We start from the raw sequence: 14,945 nt of genomic DNA, 5'->3' as shown, positions 1-14,945 counted from the left end.
ATGGACTGCAACAACAACAAAATCTCATCCCTGATTTTTGTAATTTCCCTCCCCCCCACACACACCTTAAGGGTCCACACGAGCAGATTCGGGGAGATTAGTCGCCCCATCGATCTCCCCGAACTTCCTTCCCCCTACCTTCTGCCGGCTAAAATGAAAATCGCCTGCAGCAATGCACATGCGGCGGTTCATTTTCCAAAGTCGCCTGAAGTTTCCTCATGAGGCAACTTCTGAAAACGAAGCGCTGCGTGTGCATTGCAGCAGGCGATTTTCATTTTAGCCGGCGGAGGGCGGGGGAAGGCAGTTCGGGGAGATTGTCACCCCGAAGAAGAGGCGATTTGTCGCTGGGGCAACTAATCTCCCCGAATCTGCTTGTGTGGACTGACCCTTACACAGGAGACCCAAGCATTCCTCTGTCTCTGATGCCCACTCTTCTTGTGACTCCTGGGAATTTTGTTGAACTTCAGACAGGGGAGATATTATACAGGAAGCAGACCCTGAGACACTGATAAGAAGTGCCAATATATGTAAAAAAATGCTTGTTACCAAAGTTTAAGGGACTTGAAAATGATGTTGCTGTGAGTCAGTAACATCTAGTTATGTCACTGAGTCTGCACTGAGAGGGTATATGACTATTTATTTTACTTTTCTGCTGAAACCTTTGTTGCTACTCTGACTTTGCATCTCCCTGGCCTGGACATGTTACATTCCAGGACCCCTTACACTCAGTGCTGCTCCTCATAGTAACCTCAGAGACATCTTATATGCTAATGGTATAGAGAACTTTACTGTGAACAGAGACAGGCAAGGTGCCAGAGAGTAACTTAATTCCTCAAACAATGGTGGCAAGTTGTACATCTTAGTAACTCAGTTCATCAGGCTAGTTAAGTATTTTAGTATATTTTTTCAGTATATTTTACATCTGCTTGTCAGACTTTATACATATAATTTAAATATAATGTGCTGATTGCCTCGCCATGGTAATTCTGTATAGACTATAATAGACTACAATATAGAACCGGCCATCTGTGAACAATAGAGAGAGACTTGTCAATGAAGGACCCTGCAGCACATGATTTGTCTGCTTCTCACTTGTGTCCCTGCAGATTCTCTGAACTGCCTGATAGTAATAAAGGTATGGGACCTGTTATCCAGAATGCTCGAAACCTGGGCTTTTTTTGCCATAATTTGTATATTCTACTAGAAAATCGTGTAAACATTCAATAAACTCAATGGGCTGCTTTTGCATCCAATAAGGATTCATTCTATCTATCAATTATATTTGGATTAAGTACACGGTACTGTTTTATTATTACAGAGAAAAAGTAAATAATTTAAAAAAATTGGATTATATGGATAAAAAAAAGAGTCTATAGGAGATGGCCTTTCCATAATTTGGAGCTTTCTGGATAACAGGTTTCCAGAGAAAACCCCATACCAGTACACACTTTAACAACATTGTGGGGACATCTACTGGAGACTGAAAAAGCAGCAACACTGTTCCTGGTGCATTTGATATAGCCTTAGCCCTATAGTTTAGGTGGCTGGCAAAAATTATACTTGATGGCAATATTATTGATATCAGAGGTAATATAGATAGAAAGGCTGGTATTTTTTCCTTAAAGTTAGAAACCTTACCCATACCAATTGTATTCACAGTTGTTATTTAAACTAAATTTCAGTTAGAAGTTCTTTCTAAAATCATCTTCATTTTGAATTTGGTCAGAAGTAATTTTATAGCAGACATACCATAAGTTTTCAATATACAAGAAACAACATGGTTAAAGTTAACAGAATCCCTATTAACTAAGTGCTGGCCCCATCTGAATAACATGAATAACATGTAAACCAAAAGCCAATTCAAATATAGGGAATTATTTTATTTCTGCCTTAGAAATTTAAATTATCATGGGAAGAATCTTCCACTCATTATGAACATAGTACAAATAATGAAATAGTATTTTCTTATATATGTGCATGCGTCAGTATAAAATCTGTTTTGTATCATGGTTGTTACTAGATCTTCAGTGTCTAGTAAACTTGATCTCTATACCTTGTACTTATATTATACAATATGGATACTTGTTCATCTCATTATTTTCATAAGGTTCTTGACCACCTACAATTATATCTTTTTTGCAGTCAAATTAAGAAAAAGACACTGATAATTTTCTGTATTTATTGTTCAACCAGTTATTGTTAAAAAAAAAAGTGGCATTTTAGAGGAAAGTGTAGTCTTGTGATGTGTACACGATGTGGTCTTTTCATTTCTTGGCAGCCTCCTCCCCTTTCTTAGCCTCGGATGTGCCAATTTCTGCCCGACTCTGGAAAGTGATTGGGATGCTAATCTCTGCAGACTGAATGGCAGGTTTTGGTAGTGGGGCCTCGACAGTCAAAATACCGTCAGGAGAAAGCGATGAGGCCACTGCATTTATTGCAACACCTGGAGGAAGACTGATCAGGGAGATTATTGTTACATATGGAAAACTCTATACTTTATATAAACAATGTTCTGTATATTAAAATTGCATTTATATATATACTATATATATGTGTGTGAGTGTGTGTAGCCTGAAAATAGGAATATGATTGCATTGCAGAGGCCAAATAAGATACTTTATAACCATATGAGATAGGCTTCAGAAGTTTTATTAAACTCAAATCTTCTTTCCTCTGTAGTTTATGCAATTACTGGCTATGTGCAGGCAACACTAAGGGGCACATTTACTAAGGATCGAATATCGAGGGTTAATTAACCCTCGAATTCAACCATCGAGGTAAAATCCTTAGACTTTGAATATCGAAGTTGAAGTATTTACCGCAAATCCTATGATCGATCGATCAAAGGATTTTAATCGATCGATCGAAGGATTTTCCTTCTATCAAAAAACCCTTAGAAAAGTAATGGGGAAGGTCCCCACAGGCTAACATTGTAGCTCGGTAGGTTTAAAGTGGCGAACTATGTAGTCCAAGTTTTTTTTAAAGAGACAGTACTTCGACTATCGAATGGTCGAATAGTCGAACGATTATAAGTTTGAATCGAAGGTCGTAGTAGCCTATTCAATGGTCGAAGTACCCAAAAAAAAACGTTGAATCCTTCCCTCGAGCTTAGTAAATGTGCCCCTAAGCTTCTGTCAAATGGTAATATCAGCATGCACTCTCAGCTGGTAACACTATTTTCTGCTGTTCCCCAGAGACATGGGAAGAATCCAGAGATGACAGTATAACTGGCTACTCACGTGTACTTCCTAGTGAAGCATCTAGAGATGAAGCCATGTTCATCTTGTTTCTCTTCATGTTTGCCTACGGGAAAGAAAAATAAAAAGTTTTTATTCAACCATTAACAATCTCCATTATAGCTTTTTTTTTTTAAAACATCTTATGAATAGTAGCGAACTGTTCTGCTGCGAACTAGTTCGCGCGAACTTCGACCGTTCGCGTCCGCCGAATGTTCGCGAACGTTTGGGAACGTTCGCATTTTGAGTTCGCGTTCGATTCGAATACAAGTCGTTCGACCATTCGAATTCCTTCGACCGCTAAAAATCTAACGATTTCCATTCGTTCGAACGATTGTAAGCATTCGATCGAATGAAAAGCATTCGATCGAATGGCTTCGATCGTTCGATTCGAATGAAAATCCTTCGACCGAATGATTAAAATCCTTCGATCGTTCGAATCGAACGATTTTAGTGGGTGTTCGAAGTTCGCGAACTGTCCGCGAACGTTCGCATTTTTTGCCGGTGTTCGCGAACGGCGTTCGCGAACACCAAATCGGCAGTTCGCTACATCCCTACTTATGAACAGTTAGGTAGGGTGTCCAAAATGTTAGGAGGTATTTTAAACCTATAACCACATAATAGATTTTTATAATCTACAGTTTCATCATCTCTCTATGGGACCAAACTGTAAATGATATAGTGAATAAAGTACCCCCTCTTGTAAATTATAAGGCCGAGTGTTTTTATACAGGTCATGGAACTCCGAGGTAACTTCTAATATCCTCATATTTTGCAACTGGGGGTACTTTATTTATTATAATACACAAATTTCAGTTTATAGTTTATAGTTTATAACTGATAAACACACTGTACTACACAGTACAGTGTGTATATATATATATATATATATATATATATATATATATATATATATATATATATATATATATATATATATATATACACACATACACACACACACACACACACACACTGGAAAACCCTTTTCAAAAGAAAATGCAAACATACTATGTTATATTCATTATTTACTTAAACCTCTCCCATCAGGCTCAGATGCAATATAGAATTTAGTTGCAGAATACATATTTAGGGATACAAGAATATATTTGTGCTGAAGGAAATATTTTTAAGGCACACAGTCAATCGAAATTATTATATATATATATATATATATATATATATATATATATATATATATATATATATATATATATATATATATCTTAGTAATTTCCCCATTTTTTATTTAAGGCAGAAAGGTAATTTATCCTATATTTGATATGGGTTAAGTTAAACCCTCATCATACTTTACTTTGCACAATGACAAGACTTTCAGTGCTAATCTGGGAGTGAGTGCAAATTGGCATCTTAAATCTTGTCAGTTGAAACCAAGTTGTGTTGGGACATGAATATACTGTATATATAAGCTGAGATACCTTTCAAGCTGATTAATGTTCAGTTATCGCTGACAAAGAACAATATTTTCCCAAAAGATAAATATTCAAGATTAAGTCCAACCTTCTTACTTTTTGAAATTTCCTAAATATGAAAATAGTCCTTCTACTCCTTTTAACAAGTTATTGCATAAAGAAGCACTTTTTTGCCTTGCATGAACCACAGAAAACGATTATTTACATTGCCTTCCTGAACTAAAAGCCATTTAGGATGTAGAATTAATATTTAATGTGCTGACATGCCGCATGAATTAGCAAATAACACTGAGGTTGCACTTTGCATTTGATCTTATTAAAAGATATATTCAACAGTAATGTGGCAGAGGGCTAAAGAATTGTCAGACGGTAAAGATTCAAGCTGCAACATACAGATATTTCTTTACAAAAGAACTGGCCAGAGCCAATCAGGAAGGCTTCAACCCCTATCTTGAGAGAAAACCTACTTAGCCAATCAACTTATAGGGTTGTAGAAATGTAAACAACAACAAATCACAGTCTAATGCAATGGGTGGACTTGAATGGTCGGCCTGGCCTATCAGGTACCAGGAAATCTCCGTGTGGGCCCCACTATAAGACAAATCCCAGTTAATTAACCCTCGATATTCGACTGCCGAATGTAAATCCTTTGACTTCGAATATCGAAGTCGAAGGATTTACCGCAAATAGTTGGATCGAATGAAAAAAACGTTAGATCGAACGATTAATCCATCAAACGATTTTTCTTCCACCAAAAAATTGCTAGACGCCTATGGGGACCTTCCCCATAGGCTAACATTGCACCTCAGTAGGTTTTAGGTGGCAAAGTAGGGGGTCGAAGTTTTTTTTAAAGAGACAGTACTTCGATTATCGAATGGTCGAATATTCGAACGATTTTTAGTTCAAATTGTTCGATTCGAAGTCGTAGTCGAAGGTCGAAGTAGACAATTCGATGGTCGAAGTAGCCAAAAAAATCAAATGAAATTCGAAGTTTTTTTTCTTCTATTCCTTCACTCGAGCTAAGTAAATGGGCACCCAAGTGTTCAGTTGATTAAAATGCAAACCCTTAATATTGACATTCAACTAATACAATATTTGTAAAAATCCAGAAATTATGTATTTGGTGCATCCCTACATTATAAGTATTTATAAGTATTTGGGATTCACTTAATTCAAGATTTTTTGGGGATTTGACTAAATCTCAAAATTTTTTCAGGATTTGGATTTAACGGAATCCTTTGTGTTCAGCCAAATCAGAGCCATTAAATTCAAGCAACTTTGTACTGAATGTGACAATTATTTGTTCACAAATGATGCATTTTTTGAAAAAATTCTCAAATGATATAATATAAATGATGCTTTTGATTTGGTTCCGTATATGCCCACATCTTCTATGGAGAATTAAGTATTTGACCAAATCCCAAACTGAGACAGTATGTTAATTACATAACTACTAACTTATTAAAAATGAAAAAAGTATGCAAGTAGACTGCTTTTGCTCTAATATTCCAGGACCTTCTCATTGTTGCTACTATCTGGTAATTGGACAAGCTGGTAAGGCTAACTCAACCTTATTGGGGGTCACTTATGAAGTTTACGCAGTACATATACTGTATATTTGCAAATGGTTGTTTTGCCCATGCTTTTTCCTGAAAGCTAAAATATTGCACTGATGTGCCCGTCTTTCTGGTTTTTGCAAATTTGCATTGTGAATACATTTTTGCCATTGGCTTGCAAATGAGACAGGTCTTTGTGTGAGTACAGGCACTGTAAGAGGTTGTTGTGCGTGAAAATAGCGTTGAAAGTAAATTCGCAATTTGCAAAACTGTTTTGCGAATATTTTCTCTGCCACCAAAGTTGTGGCATAGTTCAAACGCAGAGTGTGCGCATAAATATTCGCAATTTATGATTTTTGCCATATTTAAAAAGCTCTTATAGACATTTGCAGTGTGAAAAACAAATTGGCAAATCTATAAGATCCGCTCGTTTGGCAAGGTCGCCAAAAGAGCGGATCTTAACCAGATATGCCCACTAACGGCTGAGCGATATCAGATGAATCAGAACGTTTGGCCCTGGGGCCTACAAATGGGCTCCAACGGGTCATTGGCTAGTTGATGCGGTCCTGGATCGTACAAAAAAAATCAAACTTGACCAATCGATATCTAGCCAATTTTTGGCCTGATATAGATCGGGAGGACCCATTGGGAGCCCCCACACATGGGCAGACAGTGTCGGACTGGCCCACCGGGATACCAGGAAAACTCCCGGTGGGCTCAGGTGTCAGTGGGACCTTCTACTCACCCAACTATTTGCCTTGCATGCCTATAAAACAGCAGTTGCCCCATTTCTATATAAGAATAAAGAGAAGAAATGGTAGATAGGTAGAGACTGGTGAGAATATTTGAGGAAAAGTGATTAAAAGAATAAAGAAAGTAAATGACATAAAAAAGGAAAAATATTTTGGAGAGTGGGCCTGTGGCCAAAGGTTTTCTGGTGGGCCCCAGGTATCCCAGTCCGACACTGTGGGCAGATAAAATGCCGAATCGGTCTAAGGGTCTGATATCTGCAACTTTAATCTGCCCGTGTATGGCCACTTTTATTCAGTTTTATGAATTTAACCAGGCGCAGGACCAATATATTCACTGTGCGAACCAATCTGCCCTGCGCACGCGCAACTTTTATAAATGAGCCCCACTGTCTGCTTGTTACTGTATACATGCATAAGATCTGTTATGTGTAATCCTTTGGACCTTGAATTTTCTAGATAATGGATCTTTCCAAAATGGAGCTTGATGCCTTACTTGTATCATTGTCTTGGTAATCACATTTAGAGCTAAGGCTCTATAAGGGAAGCTGTATAGGGCAAGAAGGGCAATGCGCTTTAATTGCTTTATTTCAGTGTTGCATATAATTATTAGAGCGTATTAATAGAAACAGACATGTAAAGTCATAAAATATATTTTCTTAGTGTTGTAAGTACAAGGGCACCCATTGTTACTTTCTATTTCTATATAAATAAATTAGGATGACCTTGTTCTATATATAGTAGTTTTTCTCCTAGTTAGGTTACATGCTTAAATGTCACTGGCTCACTGATAAAGCCTTATTACTAGCAACAAAGCCTCGGTTGCTACAACAAATGCCTGTTATCTAAACGGATGTGCTGAAGACATTGTCCATTTTGGTCTATTGGTACATGATTCATTCTGTACACAGTACTGCTTTACCCATGTTACCCCCAGATAGACTCTTTTGCAAACAAAAGACTTGCACTGCCAGTGACATAAATAATATACCCTACTTCTTTCTACTCTACTAACCAAGAGTGATCATTGCATTTAATGCCAGCATTGTGGTCTAATGTCTATTACTGATAAGTCTACAGCACTGGGCTAGCTGAGTAACCTGGAAACACTTCACCACTCATCTGAACTGAAAGAAGCACCGCGCAAGAGTTAAAATAGTAATAACCTCCGTTATAATATATGGGCACCATAGGCAAACCAGCTGGCCACCTGCCCCCCAATAAATGATAAGAGGGCAAGTAGATATTAAGATGGCAGTGGGGGAACAAGGGTCCTGACTAGGGGTAGATGACAGAAGAGGTACTTGCCTAGTGCCCCCCTACCGTTGCACCCTAGACATGTGCCTCATCTGCCTGCCCCTAATTCTGGCCATCTGTATTGGCATAAGGATGCTTATTAATATGGTTAAGGCACATGTGCTTAACAGGAATGAGTGGCACTTCTCAATATATGTGTTAACATAATTCATTTGTACTACAAAGCAATTTAAGTTATTTAACTGATGCAACATCCCACAAGTGCATAATGTATAGGAAGCACTGGGCTTAAATTACTTTTTCTTACTTTTACTTTTTTTCAACTTACTTTTCTTTTTGTGACAGTTTTTCTAAATCTGAAGCTTAAAGTGTCTTTTTACGCCTTGTTTTGTCTTTCTAAAGCAGCTCTGGTAGGTGGGGGTGTCACCAATAGGGATGTAGCGAACGTCGGAAAAAAAGTTCGCGAACATATTCGCGAACTTGCGCAAAAATGCGAGCGGTTCGCGAACGGTTCGCGAACCCCATAGACTTCAATGGGAAGGCGAACTTTAACATCTAGAAAAGACATTTCTGGCCAGAAAAATGATTTTAAAGTTGTTTAAAGGGTGCAACGACCTGGACAGTGGCATGCCAGAGGGGGATCAAGGGCAAAAATGTATCTGAAAAATCTGCCTGTGTGTGCTTGGAAGAGATAGTGTAGGGGGAGAGCTGTTAGTGATTTCAGGGACAGATGATAGTAAGTTTGCTGGCTAGTAATCTGCTTGATACTGCTCTGTATTGGAGGGACAGAAGTCTGCAGGGATTTGAGGGACATTTTAGCTTAGGTAGCTTTGCTGGCTAGTAATCTACTGTTCTCTTTAAACAACTGCCATACGTTGACCTTGTAGGCATTGTTTGCCCAGTTTTTTTGGTTGCAGCCACTGAAGCACAGTTGCCAGAAAAAATATGCCATATAAATGCTGAAAATAGTCATTTTTTGCCATACGTTGACCTTGTAGGCATTGTTTGCCCAGTTTTTTGGTCGCAGCCACTGAAGCACAGTTGCCAGAAAAAATATGCCATATAAATGCTGAAAATAGTAATTTTTTGCCATATACGTTGAGTCAATGGCGGGTTGAAGAAAACAGTGTGCAAATAATGCCTACAGGGCAAATAATGCCTAAAAGGTCAACTTATACACTACTACAGCGGTAGTAAAATAAAAAAAAGTAAAATAAAAAAAATGAATATTAAAAAAAAAAAATTAAAGTTGGTGCTGCTGAACTACTAGGAGCAGCAGATTAGCACACCAGTCCCACTCCCCAACACTGCTAGACTAATAGCACTGGGCTCTTATAGTAGTAGTAGTAGTAGTAGTAGTAAAACAACAAAAAAATAAATAAAAGCAGTCCTTACAAGGACTACTGTTATTGCAGCAGTCAGCAGATGAGATCAGAAGCAGGACAGCTGCCCACTGCAGCTACATACAGAGCACTGCAGTAGAAGGTAGATTACTAGCCAGCAAAGCTACCTAAGCTAAAATGTCCCTCAAACCCCTGCAGACTTCTGTCCCTCCAATAACAGAGCAGTATCAAAACGATTACTAGCCAGCAAACTTTCAACTGTCCCTGAAATCACTAACAGGCAGCAGCTCTCTCCCTACACTATCTCTTCAGCACACACAGGCAGAGTGAAAAAACGCTGCAGGGCTTCGGTTTTTATAGGGAAGGGGAGTGGTCCAGGGGAGAGCTTCCTGATTGGCTGCCATGTACCTGCTGGTCTGGGGTGAGAGGGCAAAAAAAAGCGCCAACAATGGCGAACCCAAAATGGCGAACGTCGCGCGACGTTCGCGAACTTCCGGCGAGCGCGAACACCCGATGTTCGCGCGAACAAGTTCGCCGGCGAACAGTTCGCGACATCTCTAGTCACCAACTGTGAAAACTGTTCTAAATTGATACATTTAGTTGATACATTTTTTATCTTTGGTCCTGCTCAGCAGAATACTTGAGTTTCAATAATGGGTTGTTCACCTTTAAGTTAACTTTTAGTATGATGTAGAGTGATATTCAGAAACATTTGGGGTTGTTTTTATTTTTATTTTTATTATTTGTAGTTTTAGAGTTATTTAGCTTTTTTATTCAGCAGCTCTCCAGTTTGCATTTTTAGCAATCTGGTTGCTAGGGTCCAAATTACCCTAGCAACCATGCATTAATTTGAATAAGAGACTGGAATATAAACAGGAGAGGAATTGAATAGAAAGATTTGTAATAAAAATAAATGTGTAGCCTTACAGAGCATTTGTTTTTTAGATGGGGTCAGTGACCCCCATTTGAGAGAAGGAAAGTCAGAAAAAAGGCAAATAATTAAAAAAAATTAACCAATAGAAAAGTTGCTTATAAATGGTCATTCTATAACATAAAGTTTAAAGGTGAACCCTTTAAATAATAGTTGTTAATATTCTACAGATGCTGCTGAGAAATGTATCAACCAATGTAGCAAATTGTACCAGTTCAGAATCTTCCCCATGATTACTGAGCTGCCTGACTGAAATACCACAGACAGGAACATTAAACTTTTGTAAAAAAAATAAAAATGGAAATCAGTTAGAAAAAGTCTTTATTTCTGGTGAAGAATCTGAAAACAATGGAACTGAAAATGTGTTTGGGAGGTGAACAATCCCTTTTAAGATTGCAAGTAAGTACAAGATCATTGGTTATGACATTTTTATGGGAGCATTTCAGTGCCCCCTTTTTCCTGTAGTGTTCATAAATGAAACCCGCTATGTTACTTCTAAATATCTTTTTATAGTATTTATTTATCTATTGCAATCACAACCATCTGTGAAATAGAACAAGCTTGGTGTGGCTCATAGATTTATTGAAACAAGTTACAGTGCTCTGTATATTTCATCGGACATGAGATATGTTTTAAAGTTGGAAAAATGAGCTGAGGCAGAAAGAGAGATGATCAAGTTTTCTGTTTGCAGAAGTATGCTATGATTATTATGATTTTTGCACAATGATTGTGTCTTTTTTCTGTGGGTGTATGACTGCTATACAATGAGACGTATCCTACATGAATAGTGACAAAAGAACACAATGTGTGCTGTACCTAGCTACTCTACTCACCTGGGGTTAGGGTTGCCACCTTTTCTGGAAAAAAATACCGGCCTTCCACTATTATTGTGGTTTTTCTCTATAAATAAAATTGGCCTCAAGCAACATTTTTACTGGCCAGGCCGGTAAAATACCGACCAGGTGGCAACCCTACCTGGGGGGAAACAAAAATAGCTTTGCAGTGCCCAATAAAGGCTGTGGTTGGCTATTTGGTAGCCTCTATGGGTACTGGCAGCCTACAGGGGACTCTGTTTGGCAGTACACACGTTTTTTATACAACCAAAACTTGCCTCCAAGCAAAAAAATAAAAAATAAACACTTGCTTTGAGACCACTGGGAGTAACATCTAAGGGGTTGTCATGTTGCTCACGAGCCACTGGTTGGGGAACACTGGCTTAATGCATCAGAGATCAGTCCATTCAACTGTACAAGTTGGGAAATAGCAGCAGATGCAGACTGTAATGATGCCCTATTCTTAACACTTGGCATATGTCAGGCAATAATGGCAGGGCTGGCCTGCACCTGCTGAAGCTACACACTGTGCCACGTTTCAGATTTTTTTGATCTGCTGCAGAGTACAGAGAGAAGGTAGACCTGAAGTAGAATTGCTTTGTGTATGTGGACTTTGTGTAAGGGGTAGGCTCTTGTGCTTCTTAATCCTCTTGCACTTTTGCCCCAGGTCTACATAAATGACATCCACTGTATATGACAGAAGCTACTGCTGGTAGGACAGAAGGTTGGCCATATAGTAGAAACCCTATTTTGAATTTCTCAGGGGACCAGAAATAAATGGTGGAAAATCCAGGAAAATGTAAAATCAGGGAAAAGCATTATGAATTATATATTGGTGGGACTACAAAAACTGTGTGAATTGAGGGAAAACTTAAAATCAGAGTTGAGTTTTCAATGTAGTCAGAATCCATCCGGGAAGTTTTAAGTAGGGGGTAGTTTAGGCCAAATAATCTGTATTATAGGGTAGAGATAAGGGAAGTGCAATGTGGACATTTCAGAGCCCAGGCTGTCCTTGATTTGGCTAGATAGGTGAGGATTAGTCCCCTTCCCTGTGCGATTGTGCAACAGTTAGGGCAAGAGTGACTAATATTTGTTTAGTATGCAGGGAACTATAGTACTAGCAACATAGACAGGAGAAATGTTGTGCACTGTTGTGCTGGGCATGAGAGAGATGCATAGGTAAAGGAATCACTTGCTATGAGTGTGTATCCAGGCCATGGTAAGGAACTGGGTGTTCTGTGTCCTATGAGCTTAAAATCAAGTTACCAAGTCACCTGAAAATTCAGGGAAATGTAATCACTTTGCAACAAGTGCAGTCATGCTAAGTGCATTTAACAGAAATGGCAATGCAGCGTGTTAAAATTATATAGCAAATAAGCATGTAGGCCTTTTTAAATAAGCAGTGTAGAATGTTTGAATATTATTGCTAATCTGTAAATTTAGATTTACCATACCTGTTATTTCCACAATGCCATCTTTAGTTTTTACAACCAGCTCCTCTGGGGCGAAATGGTTGACATCCAAGCTGATTTTCCATTGGTCTGAAGTCTGGCGGATCTCTGAGATTCCACTGCTAAGTTGTCGGCTGAGGGCACGACTAAAGTCAGGAGCAGGTGCACCAGCAGGTGCAGGTGTAGTGGGGGGTACAACGTCCATGGATTGGCTCGGAAACAAGCGAACATAGCCTGGCCAGCTGGTGCTGGGCCATTGGTGCCAGTCCTCAGGAATACGTGGCATACCGAATGACTGATCAAAAAGGCGACTGCTGCCTTGGTACCAGTCCCGAAATGGGTCCCAGCTTGGAGTGCGGAGGAAGGTGAATGGAATTCTGCGTTCTGACATTTTCTCTAGACCTGTGGCAGCTAGTAAGTGCTCTTTACTCTGTTCGATCTGTGGTTGTTCTGAGGGTCTGGAAGGTGCAGCAGCTTTATGAAGAGCAAGTTGGTTATTTTTAGCTGATGGAATGAGCATTCTATTAATGGAAATTACACATGCGGTTGTGATGGAAATTTCTGGCATCCCTACATGACAATGCAATGACAGGGACTTAACTTATAAACTGGATAAACTTAACTTGTAGCCTTCTCCAATTCCAAGGGAGTTAATGCTCTTTAAAGGATAAGTAAACCTTTAAAATAAGTGAAGGTAAAATGGACGAGGGGGCTATTCTAAGCACTTTTGCAATGTACATTCATTATTTATTTTGTTTTTATTTCAAGATATTAAGGGATACATGTACTGTTAATATAAATGAATTTTGTTACAACAACGCCACCTGCTGGTCATTTTCCAACCAGTATGACCACCAAATAGTCAAGGAAGTTGTCAGGAGAAAGAAAGAGGCTGCTCTGATGTACTTCTGCTTAGGAAAGATTCAAGAAAGGTTTCTATTTTTTTCCCTAAGCAGAAGAACTCGGGACTTGGGGTTTTCCAGATAAGGGATCTTTCCATAATTTGGATACCATAAAGGGCAAAATAGAAAAAAGGGAAAAAATGTAGGTCACACTTCCTCATAGAGTAAGATGAAAATACTAGTTTATTGATCCATTAAAAACGATGGGAGGCTGCTGTGGATTGTTCACCTAACGCATTTCAGAAAAACACCTTAATCATAGGCTTAAATACCTTAAAGGGCAACTTAACCCCAAAGTAAAAATATGCCTAATAAAAGAAAACATGATTCTAAGCAACTTTCCAATATATATTTATTAAAAAATGTCAATGCTTTTTAAAGTTATTCGTATAAATTATCGCTATTGAAAGCAGCATTTGCTTAACTCCTGATTGTTATTTTTTCAACAATGTTGCCAAAGTCTTAGCTCCCCAGCAATGTCAGGTAAGTTAATCAGCTGGATTGTCTAACATTGTATCAATAGTCGGAGCCATCAGGGTAGAGAATAGACAGGGATAGACATACACTGCTTTTAATAGAAGTATATATGCAAATAACTTAAAAGCCATAGTAAATTTGTAATGAATGTATATTGTAACTTGCTTAGAATGATGTGTTCTTTTATTAGGCAAAAAATATTTTTTTGGGCTGACTACTAAAAAATGAAACATTAATTAAGGCTTGTTTTGCCTATAATATGGATGGACTACTGTATATCTTTCTTTGGATCAAGTACAATGTACTGTTTTATAATTACAGAGCTAAATGAAATCATTTTTAATTATTTCAATTGTTTGGCTAAAATGGAGTCTATGGGAGATGGCCTCCCTGTAATTCAGAGCTTTCTGCATAACAGGTTTCTGGATAACAGATGCCATTTTATTTTACATGCTATTCATGGATCTAATTTATGAAAAATCACCAACATATGCCACAGTGCTGTACAATAAATGGTCGCATACGATGAACATACAAATTACATTAAAATAAAAAAACAAGTGCTAAGGATACAAGAGGTAAAGAGCTTGCAATCTAAAAATATGATTACAGGAGTACTCTTGCAAGTATATTGAGGATTTCTAGCAGGTTCCTTTTCTCTATAAGCATGGTGCAGAAGTCACTTATCATATACTAAATACTTTCCTCTGACCCTACAAGGATTCCCACTCAAGGAGAAAAGTGCAGACTCCAGTAAAGACAGGTGGCTTCTCTACT

General features: G+C 38.3%; 1 protein-coding gene across 1 annotated transcript; it reads right to left on the bottom strand.

The window, feature by feature from the left end:
- Window positions 1-1,860: 1,860 nt before the first annotated feature.
- On the bottom strand, window positions 1,861-13,229 carry hspb1.L (heat shock protein family B (small) member 1 L homeolog; the record flags this gene model as incomplete). Its single annotated transcript, NM_001093816.1, is given in 3 exon segments — window positions 1,861-2,454; window positions 3,240-3,303; window positions 12,793-13,229. Coding segments are annotated over 3 exon segments (642 nt in total). The 3' UTR covers window positions 1,861-2,264.
- Between the last annotated feature and the right edge of the window lie 1,716 nt (window positions 13,230-14,945).

Source organism: Xenopus laevis, chromosome 2L (genome assembly GCF_017654675.1).
Source record: "Xenopus laevis strain J_2021 chromosome 2L, Xenopus_laevis_v10.1, whole genome shotgun sequence".
Classification (NCBI taxonomy): domain Eukaryota; kingdom Metazoa; phylum Chordata; class Amphibia; order Anura; family Pipidae; genus Xenopus; species Xenopus laevis.
Note: the sequence above shows the minus strand (reverse complement) of the source record. Positions and strands in the feature narration are given on the sequence as shown.